This window comes from Alosa pseudoharengus, unplaced genomic scaffold (assembly GCF_046254945.1).
Source record: "Alosa pseudoharengus isolate Yale_2024_CS ecotype anadromous, Long Island Sound unplaced genomic scaffold, YU_APseudo_1.1 YU_APseudo_1.1_scf_2, whole genome shotgun sequence".
Lineage (NCBI taxonomy): Eukaryota > Metazoa > Chordata > Actinopteri > Clupeiformes > Clupeidae > Alosa > Alosa pseudoharengus.
In genome coordinates, this window is record NW_027468663.1 from 30,858,254 (window position 1) to 30,877,111 (window position 18,858).

Below are 18,858 nucleotides of genomic sequence, written 5' to 3' on the forward strand. Positions count from 1 at the left end.
CTGCAAAGGATAAAGGACACGCCTTTGCTTGTGTGTTGGTGTATGTGTGTGTGTGTGTGTGTGTTTGTGTGTGTGTGTTGTAAAGTGAGAGTGTGGTGTTTGTATTTGCTCCATGAATATTCTGTGAGGATGTTAGGGTGTTGTTGCGTTTGTGTGTGTGTGTCCTTTGTGCCTCGGAGGCGTCTGAGCAAGAGTGTGTGTCTGTGTGTCTCTGTGTCCTGAACAGGTGCTACCTATGCGCTCCAGTAGCCAGGAGTTCTCCAGCTGCGTCATCAAGCGTGAGGAGGAGAGATGCATGGAGAGGATTGCATTACACGAGGCCCAAGACTATGAATATGGTGAGTGTGAGTTTTGCATGCATATGGGAATCAGAGTTTTGGATGTGAGCATGTGTGTGTGTGTGTGTGTGTATGTGTTTTCATTTCCCTCCAAGAATGGCATGTGCAGACTACACGATTTCAGCCCAATTTTGCCACGATTCTGTCGTGGACGATACATTTCCAGTGTCGTGCCCGAATATGAAAAGTCAGGAATGATGCCAAAGGAGGAAACGTCTTGTAAGGTGACATATTCAACGACCCACGATTTCTTGTCTGCAACATTCTACGACTCCACAACCAAAAGTCTAGCATGTCAGAATTTTGGGGGAATCTCCTACGACTCCCGTGTTGACACTGACATTATGACGACACGCGACGAGAAGGCTACGATAGATAGGCTACATGATCTTGTAATGTGGCCAGTCTTACGACCAAGACGTGGCAAGAATTTGTGGTTCTCTGATCGTCCAGTCTGACATGGTCAATCGTAAAAGACCATCGTGGAAGACCAAAACATTGTGTAGTCAGGACATACCACTACACACAAAATCAAACCATTCCCCCTTATGAGAATTTGCTTAGAATTGCATAATGAAAATGTCAATAACGTTTATGTTCTCTGGTCATACGCAGTGGAATTCGTTTCATCACATCATAGCGTCAATACTCCGTGTCAGACATGCAATCAAAATGCTTGCCACGCCTCAGGCATCCAACGGGCTGTGTGCACTGCCATCATTTGCCTTGATTAAATCCTCACTTACATTTGTGCAATGGCAGCGGGCACAGTCATGGATGCATTTGTGTGTCTTATTTCTTATTTGTCAAAGAGTTCAGAGAGCCACGCAGACATATTTGCAATGAGCAGATCGCGTAATCAATACCGTCAGCCAAATGGTGCATTCCCCATGGCTGCGCATTTGTTTGGGGGTCCTAATTGTGCAGCGCTTACAAAAACAGGAAACCAAAAGAGAAGAGTGACACCTGGAAACAATTATTTTCTTCAGGCAGGGGGAGTAGGCAGTGGTTTTCTTTTTTTTTATTTTAATAAACACGCAGCTTGAAGGAGGACTCGTAATGCGGCTGGCTCGGATAAATAAACCCAAATAGCCCCCCCCATCCTCCTCCCCATCCATTCCCAGCTGGATCTGAGTCACGGGGCAGGCAGGCCGGCCTCAGGGCCTGGCTGCATCGTTTAGACCACTTCTGTGCCTGACGGAGATGCTCTTCCAGCCCATTACTCAAAATAGGCTCTAGAAAGGGCAAGTTCATGCATCTTCTGCAGAACACCACCTGAATGTGCATTATTTTCTCCTACCTGAACACTGTCATCCATTGTCTCTTATGTATGTGTGAGTGTGCGTGTTGTGTGTGTGTGTGTGTGTGTGTGTGTGTGTGTGTGTGTGTGTGTGTGTGTGTGTGTGTGTGCGTGTCATGTGTGTGAGTGTGTGTCCATGTCCGTGTGTGCGTGTGTGTGTGTGTGTGTGTGTGTGTGTGTGTGTGTGTGTGTACGTACGTACGCATGCTTGTGTGTGTGTGTGTGTGCACGTTCATGTCTGTAGTGTACCATTGTCTGTGCAGTCTAGCTGTAAGAATGCTATGCGATCCTTTGAACGAACATCAACAAGGGTTAAAAAAGAAATCCTTCACCCTAACAAGTTCCCTTCCTGATTACACAAGAGACTAATGCTATTTAGATCCAACCCAGACACCCAGTGGTAGGCTGAATGTATTAATTATTCTCTGATCCCCCTAAGCAAAAGGGTCCTCATGTCTCCACCTCCATCTCTATTGATTCCCAGTCCTCCCCTCTCTGCAGATGAGAGCGGTCCAGTGCCACAGACAGGAAATCATTGGGCAAGAAATAAAACAGCCACCTTTGCAAAAGCCATGTTAAACAAAGAGAGAGATGAGAGATAAAGGGAAGTCCAGAATGAGGCTTTTGGAATTAGGGTTTTCTTACACAGTGCGGAAAAGAAACATAAAAAACGAGAAAAGAAAATGATAACAAACAAATTCATATTCATATTCAACATAACTGTAAAAACAGCCTCAAAATAAGTACAATGTATATTAAAATTTCACCAAAGATATGTGGAGCTCACATGTTGGAACAGAGGGTCCTTATGGGAAAGATCCCCCAGCCAGCCTTGTCCACCCTGTTCCCAGTCCAGAGCCCAGCTCTGCCAGAGATGGAGAGGCTATGCAGGAGAGGTCCTTAATAATGAGAGCCCTGGCCAAGTGCTCCTCCATTTTGAATAAGTGTGTAACTGTAGAGGCAAATTAAACTATTACCTAAATAAGGGTATACTTTGCCCTCCTATCGCGCTCCCGTCACAAGGTCATTCAGGTTGCCAGTATCCAGATCTCTAACAGATCTCTATGGAAATTCGAATACATAATTTAAGGGTAGTGTTTAACAATGAAGAATGAAGCTTCACAGTATATGCCAGATATGATTGCATCAAACACACAACTTAGAACTTAAAACAGTTACTTATTACATTTCCAAAGTAACCTTTCCAAAACTGAATGTATGTGAGATTCAACTAGGGATGTAACAATTACCGGTATAATGGTAAATCGCAATAAAAATGTTGACGATAATAATTACCGTTTTAATTTCAAATATCATGATTATCACTGTTGATTACCGCAGTGTGGAAACCGTGTTTTTAATCCTTCCCAGCTTCATCCGAGCCTGCTTTTGACATACAGTAGGCCTGGTACAATGAAACAAAACTGGTACCCTACTGATTCTGTTGTCTAACTACTATTCTGTTTTAACTACGATTCGGATTAGGCTACATCTGATTTTAAAAGGCGGAACTTTTTCACCGCAAAATGTGCACTGTATCATGTACTGTAGCCACTCTGCGTCTTTTTATGTTCGCGTCCACATTAAATCCATTCCACTCACGTTATCAGGAGAATACAGTAGCCTAAAGTTTTATTTTGAACACTTACTTTGGTCTCACTCATTGCATCCAAATAACAGAAATAGCAAACTCCAAGTTATGGTAGGGTAAGTTAAGCTACACTGTATAAGCACATTAAGCCAATTAAACATGAAGAAAAAAGTGAACGGGACACTTTTTGAAACTATTTCAGCTTGTGTAGGCCTATCAGTGCTTTCTGAACATATTGAACACACTTTTAGAAATACCGTGATAATACCGAAAACCGTGATCATTTTGGTCACTATACCGTGAGGTTAAATTTTCATACCGTTACATCCCTAGATTCAACACATTCTTTCTGTTGTGGGAATTTATTTCCACTTCCTTTCATTCCAATTTAAATTCAAATTCATCTTCCTGTGCGGCGGAGCCAATTCAATTCAAATTCCATTGAATTGAAAATTCTGAATTTTGCACAAGCCTGTTGTATATATATATATTATGAATATGAATATAACTATCGCGTGAATATTCACAGACAGCATGGAAAGGCTGGTGTGCCCAATGACCACCCTCCCAGAGCACCACCATCTAAATCCTGTAATGCAGCCCGGCTGGCAGACTCCGCTGCGCTGTGTGTGGCTTTCCTGTGACGAGGCATGCGATGCCTCGTCCAGCTCGCTCTGGACTCCTCCAACTCTCCTCTCTCCCCTTTCCTGTCCTCCTCCCTTCTCTCCTCTCCTCTCTCCTCCTCTCCTGTCCTCCTCTCTTCTCTTCTCTTTTCTCCTCTAGCCCACTGCCCGTAGCTGCTGGTGCTGTGTGGCTGTGCTCGTTTGCCCTTTAAAAAGTAATTGGCTTTGTGTCCGGCCTGCCAGACAGAACAAAAACAGATTAGAGCTCAGGGGGAGGCTGCTCTCCCACCACACAGACATGAGCAATCTACCCATCTACCTATTCTGCACCACCACGCCATGCACTCAGTTAGGGAGTCCGTTGCCTTAGGAGCGAGATGGGGGGGGGCAGACAAACATACAGACAGATAGCCCGAGACAGACTGCGAGTCAGAAAGAGAGGGAGTTGAGAAGAGTGTGAACAGGAGCCGAGGGTGAGGTGAGAAAGAGTCAGAGTGGAGCGGAGAGCACAACCAGTCACATTTCATGACTGCAACTCATCCCCCCCCACCCACCGCCACCCCACCCCCCGGAACGCAGCCAGCGTGCACACGACTGAGGATTTCTCGCTCCACTTCCTGCTTCAACCAGTCCGGGCCTTTAATTGTTGAGGTGCACTGTGCATGCTAGTCGATGAAGTAGAACTGTGATTGCTCCAGCTGTAATTAAGTATTGAGCGGCCATCTTAGCCTTGCCCTCGTGGCTAACAGGATTATAGCGTGACGCTTCTGTGACTGCTGCTATGTGTGTGATGGGGACCAGTGCTGCAGGGTTTTTTTTTTTTTTTTTGCTGTCTTTTTCTCCCGTTGAATTTTTTTGCACAGTTAGCTTTGCTGTGCAAACTCAGCCCAATTTAGCAGTTTGCCCATTGATTCGGCATGAGGGAGAGGAATGGTGTGTGATAATGAGAGGCCCTGGTTCGGGACATGTGATCTGCTATATGGACAAGCAGGCATACACACACTCACACACACACACACAAACACACACACACACACACACACACACACACACACACACACACACACACACACACACACACACACACACACACACACACACACACACACACGCACACAGATCACATACCCTCACAGCTCACACACCCATGTATAAGATGAGAATGAAATCTCCATAACTCGGTTAATCAGAGTCTGCGTCAAGCACAGCACGCTAGTCAGTCTCTCTTGCCTGGGGCTGAAGAGGCTTCAGTTCAGACTAGTGCACTAAACACGCTACAGTAACATGGCGGCTGCTAAAATGTGTATCAGGAGGAAGATGTGTGTGTGTGTGTATGTGTGTGTGTGTGTGTGTGGGGGGGGGGGGGGGGGGGGGGGCTTGCTGAGGGTGTTTTGAGAGGGGACAATGACATGGCCTCTGAAAAAATGTTGCCAGCGTCTGCCTCCTGCCTGTCATCCATGGCGATGTTGAGTGGAGATGACGGTGGTGGTTAACGTGCCGGGAGCTACAGGGGAAAGTGAAATCCAATTCTGTCATCTGAATGGGCTTTGACATTGTGCTGGATGCAATAGACATTTCTGAGATCAGATATTGATCAGCGGGTCCACTCATCTTTATTGGAGTGTGACCATTGAGGATTTTATGTGTGTGTTTGTGTTTGTGTGTGTGTGTGTGTGTGTGTGTGTGTGTGTGTGTGTGTGTGTGTGTGTGTGTGTGTGTGTGCATAACAGTGATACTCTGTGATCCTTTGACCCCTTGCAGATCTGGGTCCAGGCTGCCCCTGGATGTGGGACAACCTGACATGTTGGCAGGCATCGAAGGTGGGCGATGTAGTGTCAGTCAAATGCCCCGAGCTGTTTGTGGTCATTGCCCAGGATAATGGTGAGTACCCAGGTCCCATTGCTCTGTGGTTAAAGCAACAGTAAGGACTTTTTTTTTTTTAAACTAGCTAAAAGCTGAGAGCCTTTCTCTGTAAATGCCAACACCAACAGAGTTGCCACTGATAACAGCTAACTAGCTAGCTTACTAAACAGTGTATGCTTGTAAAAGATTTAAGAACATTGTGCTCTGAAAAGTTATCTTACATTTTCGCTGGGTATTGGGCCTAGGGCTGCTTCATTTAAAACATGTGAGAAACATTAGTGTGGATGGCTACTAGGAACAACAGCTCTGAGAGCTAGCTCAACAGCTCTGAGAGCATATGCCATCAAAATGAACTGATAATGAAAAAAAGGTTAAAACCTGCATAATGTGTTTTTGAAATGTAAGGTCAAACTTGTGTCCCATTTGTAATTGCTTTGCAGTTCAAGAAACATATACTGTAGGGTGGACATTTGAAAGGCATTTAACAATAACACAAGGTTCAGAATAGTGCCATTCATCTGTGCCATTTTTGGCTGAATCAGCTTTCAGTTTGTGATTGTTTTTCACAATTCAGTTGGTTCGATACAAACTGAAAAATGGGTGAAGGATGTTGTCATAATAGTTACCATGCCTGGTGGTGTGTTTGCAGAGTTGGGGGAGATCACTCGTAACTGCACAGAGTATGGCTGGTCAGAGCCATTCCCTCATTATGTGGATGCCTGCATTTTTGACGACAACGCCACCAAACCAACGGTACAAGCTCTCCACAAATCCTCAAGGGATTCAGCAATGTTTTAGTTACTCAAAGATACAATATCCATTCAGTAAAAAATAAAAACAAAATATAAATCATGATATATAAAACTCATTTTAGCAAACATGCCAACAAACATATACACAATGTCATTAAAAATATGTGATGAAAATGCTTTAGGTCTTGTAATTACTTTGTTTTCATGTAATTGTCTCTCCTCTTGAAAGGACAATGCAAATCTGTCAAAGCCACAAATATATGTGGCTAGTTATTGTGCCAATTGTATATGTGTTTGTAAAAGGTGTTTCTCACTTTCTGATACGCCATTTTCTTCCATGTTTTTCCACGCAATTCTCAGCATCCTGAATTTTATAAATCTGTGAAAGCGCTCTACACGGTTGGTTACAGCACCTCCCTGGTGTCCCTCACCACTGCCATGGTCATTCTCTGCCGGTTTAGGTGAGTACCAGGGTCCTATAGAGTCTATTCCCCTTTCTCTCTCTCTGTCTCTCTCTTTCTTTTTGTTAGTGTGACTGGAGAAAGATGCATATTAAAAACAAAAGCCTCACAGTTTTTATTTTGTGTTCCCAACAGGAAGCTTCACTGCACCAGGAATTTCATCCACATGAACCTCTTTGTGTCTTTCATCCTGAGGGCTATCTCAGTGTTCATCAAAGACGGAGTGCTTTACGCAGAGGAGGATAGCAACCACTGCTTTGTACACACCGTACGTCTCTTTCTCCTATCTGCGTTTCTTTAAATGGTGCATTAAAACTGTGAAGAGCAATATAGTCAGCAATACAGTCAGAGGATGGGGACACTAGTGATGGTCAAGATGTTAAATCAGAGCCAGACCGCCCTACAGTATACGCGCAGTACAGTAAAGTGCACACGTTGTGTAGGGCCCCTGCAAATGAAGCAGAATTATCAGGGCATGAGAAGAGAAAAAACTCTATGCGAGTGAACTGCGGGAACAGTGGTTTGGTAAACTTGTTTTCCTCTTCAGGTTTAGTGTCAACAAATAATAATAGCTGATCTGCTGACTTGCATCTCTCATGTCTCTAACCTAGGCAATGAAATGAAGTTAAATCATTGTTGGTTTTTAATGGCATCATATGAGTAACAGGCTACGCAACTATTGGCAAACTTTTACATCTGAAAATAGCCTAGTTCCTTCTAGCTATCCAGTTAGCTCACGTTATGTTTGCTTGTCATTTGTGCATGCAGTGCTCACCAGAAATTAACTTTGCATGACACCCCTGCGATCAAAGAAAGGTTCTCTTTGGTTTTTCAACATTTATTTTAGCTAATCAAATAGCAAACATCATGACTCATATCCTTATGCACACACAAATAATACAGACACAGACACAAATTGCTCTCCTTAAAGTGAAAACCACCTAATTAGACTTATGCACCACCAATACAATGTAATTGTGACATTAAAAAGTAAGAACATCAATATGCAATACTCAAATGAAAAATTATTTTAGGCTACTTGTTATTATGAACTCCAAAATATATGAACTCCAATGCATATGAATACAATATTATAAAATATATATAAAATAGGCTATCTATATGGGATGGCTAGTGATGTGGCATTGACAATATTCAATATGACTGGTAGGGTATGACTGATAAGGTGGTATGGGCCCCCAAATACATTTTTGTGTAGGGCTCCATCAGGGCTTGGGCCAGCTCTGTGTTAAATAATAGTAGAGGAGCATGATATTGTCTCGTCTTGACATCAAAACTGGCTATCCAGGGCAGTTACATTTATAGTCTCAAAGTCTCATAAGGGACAAGCAGCTGCCGAAGAGGCCAACGTTTTTATGTCTTCGTCTGGGAAGGAGGGTGCCAAAGATAATAGATACACGAGACTCTCACACATGTTATCACACATTCTCCCCACCCATCTATCTATGCATCCATCCATGAGATGACAAAGCCTTATCTATGCATCCAGTGTTCTTAGATTTAGACTGAAAGCCAAGGCCTAAAAAATCCTTTCCTTTCAGCCCTCTAAACTAGCCAATGACAGCCCTCTACCTTTGTCCTCTCGTGTCTCTGACAAACAGTGGTAATTATGGAGTGCCGTTGAGTTCACCCAGCTATGGAAATATCCCATTAGCAGCAGAATTAGCATATCAATACCTGCTCCGCTCTGCACAGGTTCATTATGGCCCAGCTCAAGGTCCTACCGAGCCATCAACAAGCTCATCAGTAGGCGCCCTAATGACATCACCACTCCCCAAATTGGATCAGTGAATAATTGATCAGCCTCACAAGAGATTATGTCGTTGGCCATCGGAGGGTTTAGCAGCAGAAGCACACAGAGGGGATGGGGATGAGCGGGTGTCGAGACAATGCTTAAGTGATGCAGAGCTGATATGTTAGTTTTATTGGTGAAACACTGATGGAGTTGAGATTTTACTTTGATTTTTGAAACATTTTTGCCCAAGGTAGTGCCATCTTTCATTCAGGCAATCAGGAAAGTCCAGCACTATGTTGTCCTCAGTCCATGCTGAGAAGGAATTTATATTTGCAAATACAATACGATAATTGTTCCTCCCGCTGGAGACGCCTTATGAGATATGTAACATGTCAAGAGTACATTTGAAGGAATTTCAATGAATTTGAAAATTCATAAGTAAATTCAGATTTGTTTGTGATTTTAGTTTTTGTCCTTGATCTCCTGCTGGGCATAGGTGGCCTGTAAAGCGGTCATGGTGTTTTTCCACTACTGCGTGATGTCCAACTACTTCTGGCTCTTCATAGAGGGCCTCTACCTCTTCACTCTACTGGTGGAAACCTTTTTCCCCGAAAGGAGATACTTCTACTGGTACACCATCATAGGCTGGGGTGAGTATAGCTACACTTTTTATTTTAAGTTTAAATGTACTGCTCTCTGAATGTGCTACGATGGATCATTCAGACAATACTGGTGAAATGTATTAATGTCATGTCTGGTTTCTTGACTGGGGATTATGTCTTGTCTTATTGTAGGCCTTACCAAATAGAAATTTAACTGGGGATTTTAAGAATCCGAGTGCAATTTAGTCCGGTTCTTGGCTGAACTAAGATCTCGGTGATAATCTCCACTTTCAATGCCATTGCAAGAGGATTTCTTAAGACATTAACTAGATCTTCTACATTATATAATGATGTCTTTATGTAACATTAAACGCTGATGAGAAAGACCTCTATCCCTGGACAAACATATAATTCTGCGTGCAGACGCTCTCCTACCGTGACCTCGATGAAATGTTAATTGCGTTTGTGTGTTTGTTTGTGTGTTTGTATGTATGTTTTCTCCCAGGCACACCTACAATTTGTGTGACCATCTGGGCTGTTCTGAGGCTGCACTTTGATGATTCGGGGTATGTGTGGAGCCAAAGCATCATTAATTACATCACCACAGAGCCACGTTCCTATGCACAGTATCGCACGTTGGAAATCTTTCAAATGGAATTGTAATCAAATCTCGTCTTATAAAAGCCCCCCTCTGTTTCCATCAAACTCCCGTAGGTGCTGGGATATGAATGACAACACTGCTCTCTGGTGGGTTATTAAAGGACCAGTCGTGGCTTCGATCATGGTGAGGGAATTAAACGCTTGGTTCTACATCCACACCCATGCACCACTCTTCTCCTTTAGCACAAGTGTGTAAGGATGGCAAATTGATGATGGCCACAGACATGCACACATTTTAGTGCCTCATTGTTAAAGATAGAAGAATATTTTGCTGTGGTTTTAATACCCTATCCCCATGCAAATCCGTGATCAGCTTTGACGTAACTGATTGGACTTGAATGACATGAAAGGCATGTGTAAGTAATCCACAAAATGGCTTCTCCTGCATTTGTTTCACACAGATCAACTTTGTGCTCTTCATCGGCATCATCATCATCCTGGTGCAGAAGCTGCAGTCCCCTGACATTGGAGGAAACGAGTCCAGCATTTACCTGTGAGTCTCGCATCGCCATGGAAACAGCATGCCATGCACGTATATGCTAATCGGGGTGCAGGGGCTGATGCTGCGCTCTGATTGGGTGACATTTTCCAACTGATCTCAGAGCTGACAAAGGTGCAGTTTTATTAGCAACTTGAGGCGGAGTTGCCATGCGCAGGTCACTGGTTTGCTTATTTTGTTTGTAGGAGAGATCTTTTATTAAGGAGCAGGATGTTCATCTGTGTTCCTCTAAATGCTTGCTGCTCTGATTGTGTTGTCATCTGTCCTTCTTTGGTGCTGATTGGTTGAGATGTGGTGCTGTTTGATTTTCATTGGCTCATACGAGGACAGACAGAGTGTTGAGTCATTGATAGCAACCATTCTAAGGTATTTGGTTGCTATGCATTTATCATGAATGCTTCTGTCATGTAGTGGGAAATTGGAATTTGGAGGTTGTTTTTAGAGGTTATATGATGTTATGTTTGCTTGTTGATTTCCCCTGCTTCTTTGTAGATTCGTCAGATGACGGCAGATTGCACCTCACTGACTTTCTTGGTCTGCCAAAATCCTGATGTGTTGGTACAGTGCAGTGGTCTAGATGTATGACCATTTGAGGGGTGACTCAAAATGCTGGTGTCATACCAGTGATAACTCAGCAACTTCTCAGGAATTAACATTTATGTCCGACTGTTTGTCCATTTGTGTGTCTATGTTCATTTGTCCATATGTAGATGTGTCATTGTGTGTGTTCTGTCACAGTTACAGTTTTTTCTGAATGCTTAAACACATTTTTTGTAACTATGGCTTTTTTTGCAAAACTCTACACACAAATGGCAAAACCACTCACTGAGTTCGCAAAACTAAAAGCACAACACAACACACACTTTGCACAACTGTAGGCACAATGGCTATTATTTACACTATTTTGCCAACTCTCTGGCACACTTTCTCATGTGAAAACTGTTTTAGATAATTAGTTCACTTTGCAATCAGCCTAAGCACTATAAATAAGCCACAGGTAATGTACAATGGGTACAATGGAGTGAGCAGGAAGAGTGAGAAGAGAAAGAAATAGCCCTTTTACAGACAAAAAAACAGTCTACATGTGGGGATATTGTCATGTCAGGCCTGGATACGTCATTCCAGAATATATTTTTCCCGGTGCCTTGGACTAGGACATTGCATGTGATGTAGACAGAATTTTGAGAGAGACGACCCGATGTAGACTGATTTGTTTTGTCTCAGTGAAATGCTATTTTGTGTTTTGACTTGGAAAAACACACTTGTGTTTGTTATGATGTGTGTAAATAAACACTAATACTTGAAGTTTGGATCCCTGTATGTTTACAGAACTATGACAAAAGTATGACCTCAAACTGACATAGTCTACCTTGTGCACAGAGAAAGCAAAAGCCAGATGTGTTTTTTATTCATACCATCAGTGTGTTGTTGGCACATTGTGTGCTTACTATTGTGATGGCTTGTGTTTACTGTTAGATACGAAAACACCATTTTTACGAAGGTGTGAAGAGTTAAGCAAGGTGTGTTAGCTTTTGCAAGAGAACTACAATGTTTTGCTGATTGGGTGAGAGGTTTTGCCATTTGTGTGTAGAGTTTAGCAAAAAAAGCCATAGTTACAAAAAATGTGCTTAAGCAATCAGAAAAAACTGTAATTAAATTTCGCCACTCCCTAACCAACAAAACTGTTAGTGCTGGGACTAACTGCTCAGGCAAATATAGAACCTCAGATAGATAGAGCCCTAGCTGGGTGTGGACAGCTGTGTGTAGGGGTGTGTGTGTGTGTGTGTGTGTGTGTGTGTGTGTGTGTGTGTGTGTGTGTGTGTGTGTGTGTGTGTGTGTGTGTGTGTGTGTGTGTGTGTGTCTGTGTCTGTGTGTGTGTGTGTGCGCGAGTGTGTGTGTGTGTGTGTGTGTGTGCAAGTGTGTGTATGTGTGCGAGTGTGTGTGTGTGTATGTAATTATGTGTGTGCCTGTGCGCAAGCATGTGTGTGTATGTGTGTGTGTGTGTGTCTGTTTGGTGTGAGTTTGGAGAGTGTGTGTCTGAATGTCTGTTCTGTCCCTAAGATGTGTTGTCTTCTGTTGTGTTGTGTCTTTGTCATGTTTAGCAGCTGTGCACAGAAATGCTTCAGTGAGCCCACACAGGCTGTCCAGCATTCGTGCAGGATGTCAGAACTTTCCACCATCACTCTGTAAGTGTGTGTGTGTGTGTCTCTGTGTGTGTGTGTGTCTCTGTGTGTGTGTGTGTGTGTGTGTGTGTGTGTGTGTGTGTGTGTGTTTGCGTGTGAAAGAGAGAGACACACAGAGATTGCTTGTTTATGTGTGTGCACTTGTGTGTATGTGTTTCAGTGTGGTGTGCATGTTTGTTTGTACATGTGTGTGGTGTGTGTTCAGTCTGTCACATATGTGTTTCTGTGTGAGGTGGTAGTTTCGTTTTTTGTGAGGATTTGTAAGTGCCGTAACGGAGTGTAATTAGATACTAACACTATACACTGTGTGATATGTAGAGGGATCACCTTGTTAAGCCGAGACCATCTTCTTAATTTTTTCTGTGTACAATGTGTGTGTGTGTGTATGTGTGTGTTAATAGCCAGGCCATTTTAATTAAATGAAACATATTTTCACATTAGTCATGCTGTCATTGTCTTTTTTATTATTTTTTAATGCTTGAAGTTGAAGCGGTACTGTATTGTCAGTGAGGTTGAGAACTGGCTTGTTTGTGATGGCTGCAGCCAAACAAGTTCAGATGGAAACCCGCCAGGGCAGTGTTTGTGGCCTAGGCTAGGCGAAACCTCATTAACATTTTTCTCATATTGTGCTGAGAATAGATCGTGATTGTGGTTGCCTAAGCTTACGCCTCATTGCCTCTGCATGGAGTTTTAAATTAATGCTGTGCCTTGTTTGGCCTGGTATGGCTAGTTTCATTGTGTGTTCATTTGCATAATCATAACAGTGTTTCCTGGGTGGTTGTGATAGAAGCAAGTGTTTCAAGACTGTTACTTTGTCATAGAAAACGTACTGCATTTGTTCAGTTTTGTAGTGCTGTGTAAACAGTTAATTCTCCTTGGATCTGCTGTGCTTTCCCTGAGAGGCTTAGGAAGTTGATATATATATACAGATCCTCTCCCCAGGTCATGCACTGGCCTGTTTAGCAAACTCAACTTGTGTTTGCACACAGCTTGGTCTTGGTGGACCAACACTATGCAAACGTTCCTGTGAAGTTGTGGTCTTGTGTTCATCCTCAGGTATATGGGCTGACATTCTTTTTGTATTTGTTGTGTGTGTTGGTGTGTCTGAACGTTTGCTTGTGTGTGTGTGGGTATACATGCATATCTGTGTGTCCGTATACTCGTGTGTGTGTTTGTGTGTGTGTGTGTGTGTGTGTGTGTATAGGAGGCTTGCCCGTTCCACTCTCCTGCTCATCCCTCTGTTTGGAATCCACTACACAGTGTTTGCCTTCTCCCCGGAGAAAGTCAGCCAGCGGGAGCGCCTGGTCTTTGAGCTCGGCCTTGGCTCCTTCCAGGTGAGACACGTTCCCAGATTAACAATCCCGCCCCCAGGTTAACAAGAGTTCAACTCTTCCTCGTACTCAAACTGGGATTCCCCACCTTAAACACTGAAAACATCTACAGTACAGTACATATACTCTCATGTTTCTCCACATAACACTGTGCCTGTGCACCAAAAATATAACACTGTAGCTATTTTAAACCAAATATTGGGAAATTACAAAATTAATGTTTTCCAAAACAGAGCATAAAACCTCTGGTTTATTTTGAGCATGTTTTTCTTCTTGATTACTTTAAATTACATTTTTAACCCCCAACGGGAGACTCTTCCTTCAGAGGATAGACTAATTGGTCTTACACAAGGACAACAAAGTTTTAGATTAATAATTTCCCACTACCCTGGGAAGGAAATGCACGCTTGAACAGCAGAACACTCCCTGGGAATTTGTCCAAGAGCAGAAACCACAGCACCACCGACCCAGAAATGAGTGTAATTACAGATAAGAAAGAGCTCAAACACCTCAAATAATTTGGTATTGAGCTAGGCATTGAACCCAAGGCCCAGGGCAGCACACTTATTCCGACTGACACCCTTCATGTCTTTGAGCCCGTTTCTATTGTGATCATGTTATGGTGAATTTACGTTTAAATGTTTCGGTAAGGTCGTTTTTATGACCTGAATGTAACATGACACACGATAACTAACCGAAATAACATGTTTGTGCACATTATACATGTTTCTTTGTTTCAGGCACTGGATTTTTTATTTCAGGGTCCTCTAAATTGTTAGCAAAAGATAGAAAAAACATTAACATCCACATAAAAAATACTGATTGCAGCTTTCATTTACCCTGAAGACCTAAGAGACTTCTGTGTTTCCTTTTCCAGGGATTCGTTGTGGCTGTTCTCTACTGTTTCCTGAACGGAGAGGTAAGCCGGGTTATTATTGCAAATTGTGGTCAATGAAGTGCACTAAAAAAACATATGGACTCTCTCAGCAGCAGCAAAGAACCTGGAACTGTGGGCCTGCATCCCGCAGCTAAGCTGAGACATTTAGTGCGGCCATTTCAGCGTAGCTCAGGACAACATGTCGAATGCAGAGTACACTTGGAAAATCTGCTGACTATTTGATGAGATGGAAATAAATGTAGGTAACAAAAAAGGTGATGAGCTAAGATGAGACAGCAGTTCAGGAGCCCATGAGGTAGTTCATTTTCCACTCAGCTCATGTCAATATTTGGAGAAATCACAAAACATCAATAGTGTGTTATTAACTAGTTAAAAACTAAACGGTTACACTTTACTTGACAGTATCGACACGTAGAGTGACACGTTTGTGACATGTTTATGACATAACGCTTCCGTTATGAAGTGACATTCGGTTTTTGTCATAACAAGTTAGGGTTAGGGTTAGAGGTTAGGATTAGGGTTAGGGTTAGGGTTCATGTGTCATGACAGTGTCATATGTTCATGACAGTGTCATGTCACTCTTATGTCGATACTGTCAAGTAAAGTGTTACCCTAAACTAATGGATGTGTTATGAAGCTGCATTATATATCAGAAAGTCATTACACCTTTCAGTTCTATTGGCTGTGGTCTTGTTTGTTCTGATCATTGACTGATACAGTATTTTATTGTAAATCTAAACTTTTTACACTACTTTGTATGTATATTTAATTGAGTAAGCCCTTTTAATGGCAACATGAAGAACCATATGGGCTCTTGGAAGCAGATATCTTAGTGCTGTGAACCTGCAACCAGGCTGTTATATTACTTTCAGCTTTTTATGATAGCATTTCAAGAGCAGTAGGCGCTTATGAAAAGATCATGCTTTACAATCCCCTGACAGTTTATAAATTAAGATCCAAACAAATATGTACTTTCCATAATTCCTTTAATTTTTCACATAATTCTTCAGTGAATGGTGTACAGTTATATCCAGGTAACCTAAAACACAGTATACATCAGTTTTTCATAACTGCTTTTCTTATACTTATCTCACAGGTAGATAAGGTTGTGTCAGAGTGTGTGAAGTTATAAGGACAGCAGTAAAGGAGGAAACCGTAGGATACACTTTTGGCCCAGTAGATGGCAGCGTTGTACAAGTGTGTTGGTTGGCATACTGTCATAAAGCAACAAACACCAGAAATAGACAGTAAAGTAAAGTTTACATTACTCTAAATGATCATTTTTACCATTTGATAACTGCTGTACTTTAAATAAGTCATTCATAACCATAAAGAGACAATGCAATTGACATTCATTGATTTATCACTTCAAGATGCTTCAAACTTTGGGTCCAGAACACCAGTGCCCTGTCTTACAGTATATCAAACGTCTTGAAGAATATATTCTTGAAGAAATTGTTCTTGAAGAAATAAATTCTTGAAAGAAATGTTACGACTGAATTGTTTTAGACTGCATTGTGTATAATTTTATCCTAAAACGTTATTGTATAGGATTGGTGTATTAAACAGCAGAATTCTCCTAATTCTTTTTCACAAACTAAAGTCTATTGGTTCTGTGTTTGTGCTTTTGAAGAATGTGAGAGACAAAAGGATGGGCTGTGTAATGGAGGGATGAGTCGAGCACCTCTTCAGCGAAGTACATTAAAAAATGACCTCTTCAAGTTTCTCCCTCAAGGTGCAATCGGAGATGAAGAGGAAGTGGCGAAGCTGGACGGTGAACCGGTACTTTGCTGTGGACCTGAAGCAGCAGCGTCACCCGTCCCTAGCGAGCAGTGGGGTGAACGGGGGCACTCAGCTGTCCATCCTCAGCAAGAGCAGCTCGCAGATCCGCATGTCCAGCCCGCAGGCGGAGAATGCCAATCTCAACCTGCCCACCTGAGTGTCTGAGCGGCCCAAGCCCCGCCCTGACCGTAACAATTAACAACAACACACACACACATCAGCAGACACACATGCACACACCTGAAGACACAAACATGCACACACACACACACACAGACACACACACACACACAGACACACACACACACACACACACACACACACACACACACACACACACACACACACTGTGACAGACAGACATATAAACCCGCCAATGCCGAAAGGCCCACACCCTTTTGTCCCTATACACTATTCCAAATACAACAGGCACAAGAGGCTGCCATGTTTGCTCTTTGCAGACTGAATCTATTTAAAGAGGAAGGAAACAAACAAAAAATGCATAACACTGAAAAGCAGATGGCATGGCTGTCTTGATGAGAAAGGCAGGTAGAAACAGGTGCGGATAAAATCTGATATGTCTTAAATAGTGCCATACAATACAATTTAATACAAACTGCTAAGAAAGTGAGACATTAGTTTGCCACGTTGAAAAGAGTCAAGTTTCCGTGCCACTCCATGTACAGACAGTAAACATGGATATATTATATAAAGAAGGAATATAGATGACCTATCACTTCAACTAATATTAATTGAGAGCCAATATTGGGTGTATAAGGATAACAGGAATTTAAATGGACATGAAGAGTAAATTATAAAACGTTTACAAATATTAGCTGATATTTACTTCACTAATTTCAAAATGTAACTGGGATAGAAGGAATTACCTCAAAAGGTCCTCTCTCTTCTTTGTTCCCATGACATAGGAAATCTATGCGAACTAGATTAGTAGTCTTATTTACAACTACAGGCTACATGTGTACCAAATATTGCAGCATGTATGAAACTAAAATATTGAGTTGAGGAGGGTAAAATATTGTTGACATAAATAGTTTAAGGTGTATGTACTTGTAAGAAGTGCCAAAATATGATCATTTTAATAATCCTTCATTCTGCAAAACATAGTATCTATGGCAACATAGACGAAGGAAAACTGAAGAATCTTAGCCTTGCTTGTATAAATGCCTATGTGACAGATTAAATGTTTCATCTTTTTAGGGAGGTTGTAAAATTTATTTTTCTTACAATCAGCCATAAGTACAGAGTATGTCAAAAAAATATGAAAGCTCAAGGATGAGCGCTTAATTGTACGTGTAACTCTTGTTGTTGTGCTTTGGATATATAATTTTCTTTTCTATTTTCGTATCATGACGTTAGTAATTTTTTGTGATGAAACTGTCAAATTAATTGGGGTGGGATGGGAGGGGTAAAGCACTACTGGAGTCCAAATCTGTAGAGTTCATTTGCGATACAGAAGAAAATGTGTTTTTTTTTAATGATATTCCGATAAAAGTACAGTAGAAAACCTTTGACATGGTCAGAATAGAGTATAGCCTCTTACATTGTGAGCTAAAGTCAGTGACTTTGTAACTTGTATGAATATATTATAGTGTTCTTTCTCAGAAGTCTTGCGTAAAAAGTTAATTGTTCAGCTGAGACGCAATGAAATCACTCAGATCTTTGGCACAGCGTGTTCTGAAGAACATGCTATGGTGACAGTGTGTACGTAGATGTCAGTACTGGTCTTCTGTACCCCTGAGGCTACATCCCCAGGGGCATTAGAGGGCAATGAGGGGGCCTTAGAAACCTAAATCAGAGTTCTTTAATGCAAAATTGTAACCTCCCTGCTGTGAATCGCTCCTTTGATAACTACAAATACATATCTGATGGATATATATATATATGGAAATATTGACCCACTATGACATTGAATTGTCCCCATTCCTCGGTAAGGATGGTCTGCTCATTTTTTTATTCACGCTTCCAAAGTGCCTGTTGGGCAGAGTGACTCTAACTATGATCTGTCTAGTTTAAAAGACCTCACAAATTTAATTTCTTTTCCATGGTAAACTGAAGAGGATATACGAGTATACACATTCTTTAATAGCTATTTATCAATTGTAATAGCATATTTGCCTTTATAGAGTATTTTAGATCATGGTGTGAATTACAGTATAATTTATAGAATGCAAGACACAACGATACGACCACTATGTATC

At 41.9% G+C, this 18,858-nt stretch overlaps 1 protein-coding gene across 1 annotated transcript in view; it reads left to right on the forward strand.

Moving 5' to 3' along the window:
* Positions 1–16,897, forward strand: part of adcyap1r1a (adenylate cyclase activating polypeptide 1a (pituitary) receptor type I) — a 21,062-nt gene extending 4,165 nt beyond the window's left edge. The window contains exons 2-14 of the mRNA XM_076295922.1: positions 227–338; positions 5,626–5,733; positions 6,365–6,468; positions 6,828–6,928; positions 7,064–7,196; positions 9,181–9,334; positions 9,792–9,852; positions 10,001–10,070; positions 10,348–10,439; positions 12,548–12,631; positions 13,833–13,962; positions 14,837–14,878; positions 16,593–16,897. Coding sequence (XP_076152037.1) covers positions 227–338; positions 5,626–5,733; positions 6,365–6,468; positions 6,828–6,928; positions 7,064–7,196; positions 9,181–9,334; positions 9,792–9,852; positions 10,001–10,070; positions 10,348–10,439; positions 12,548–12,631; positions 13,833–13,962; positions 14,837–14,878; positions 16,593–16,796 — 1,395 coding nt within the window. The 3' untranslated portion in view covers positions 16,797–16,897. The remainder of the gene's footprint in view (positions 1–226; positions 339–5,625; positions 5,734–6,364; positions 6,469–6,827; positions 6,929–7,063; positions 7,197–9,180; positions 9,335–9,791; positions 9,853–10,000; positions 10,071–10,347; positions 10,440–12,547; positions 12,632–13,832; positions 13,963–14,836; positions 14,879–16,592) is intronic.
* Positions 16,898–18,858: the final 1,961 nt, after the last annotated feature.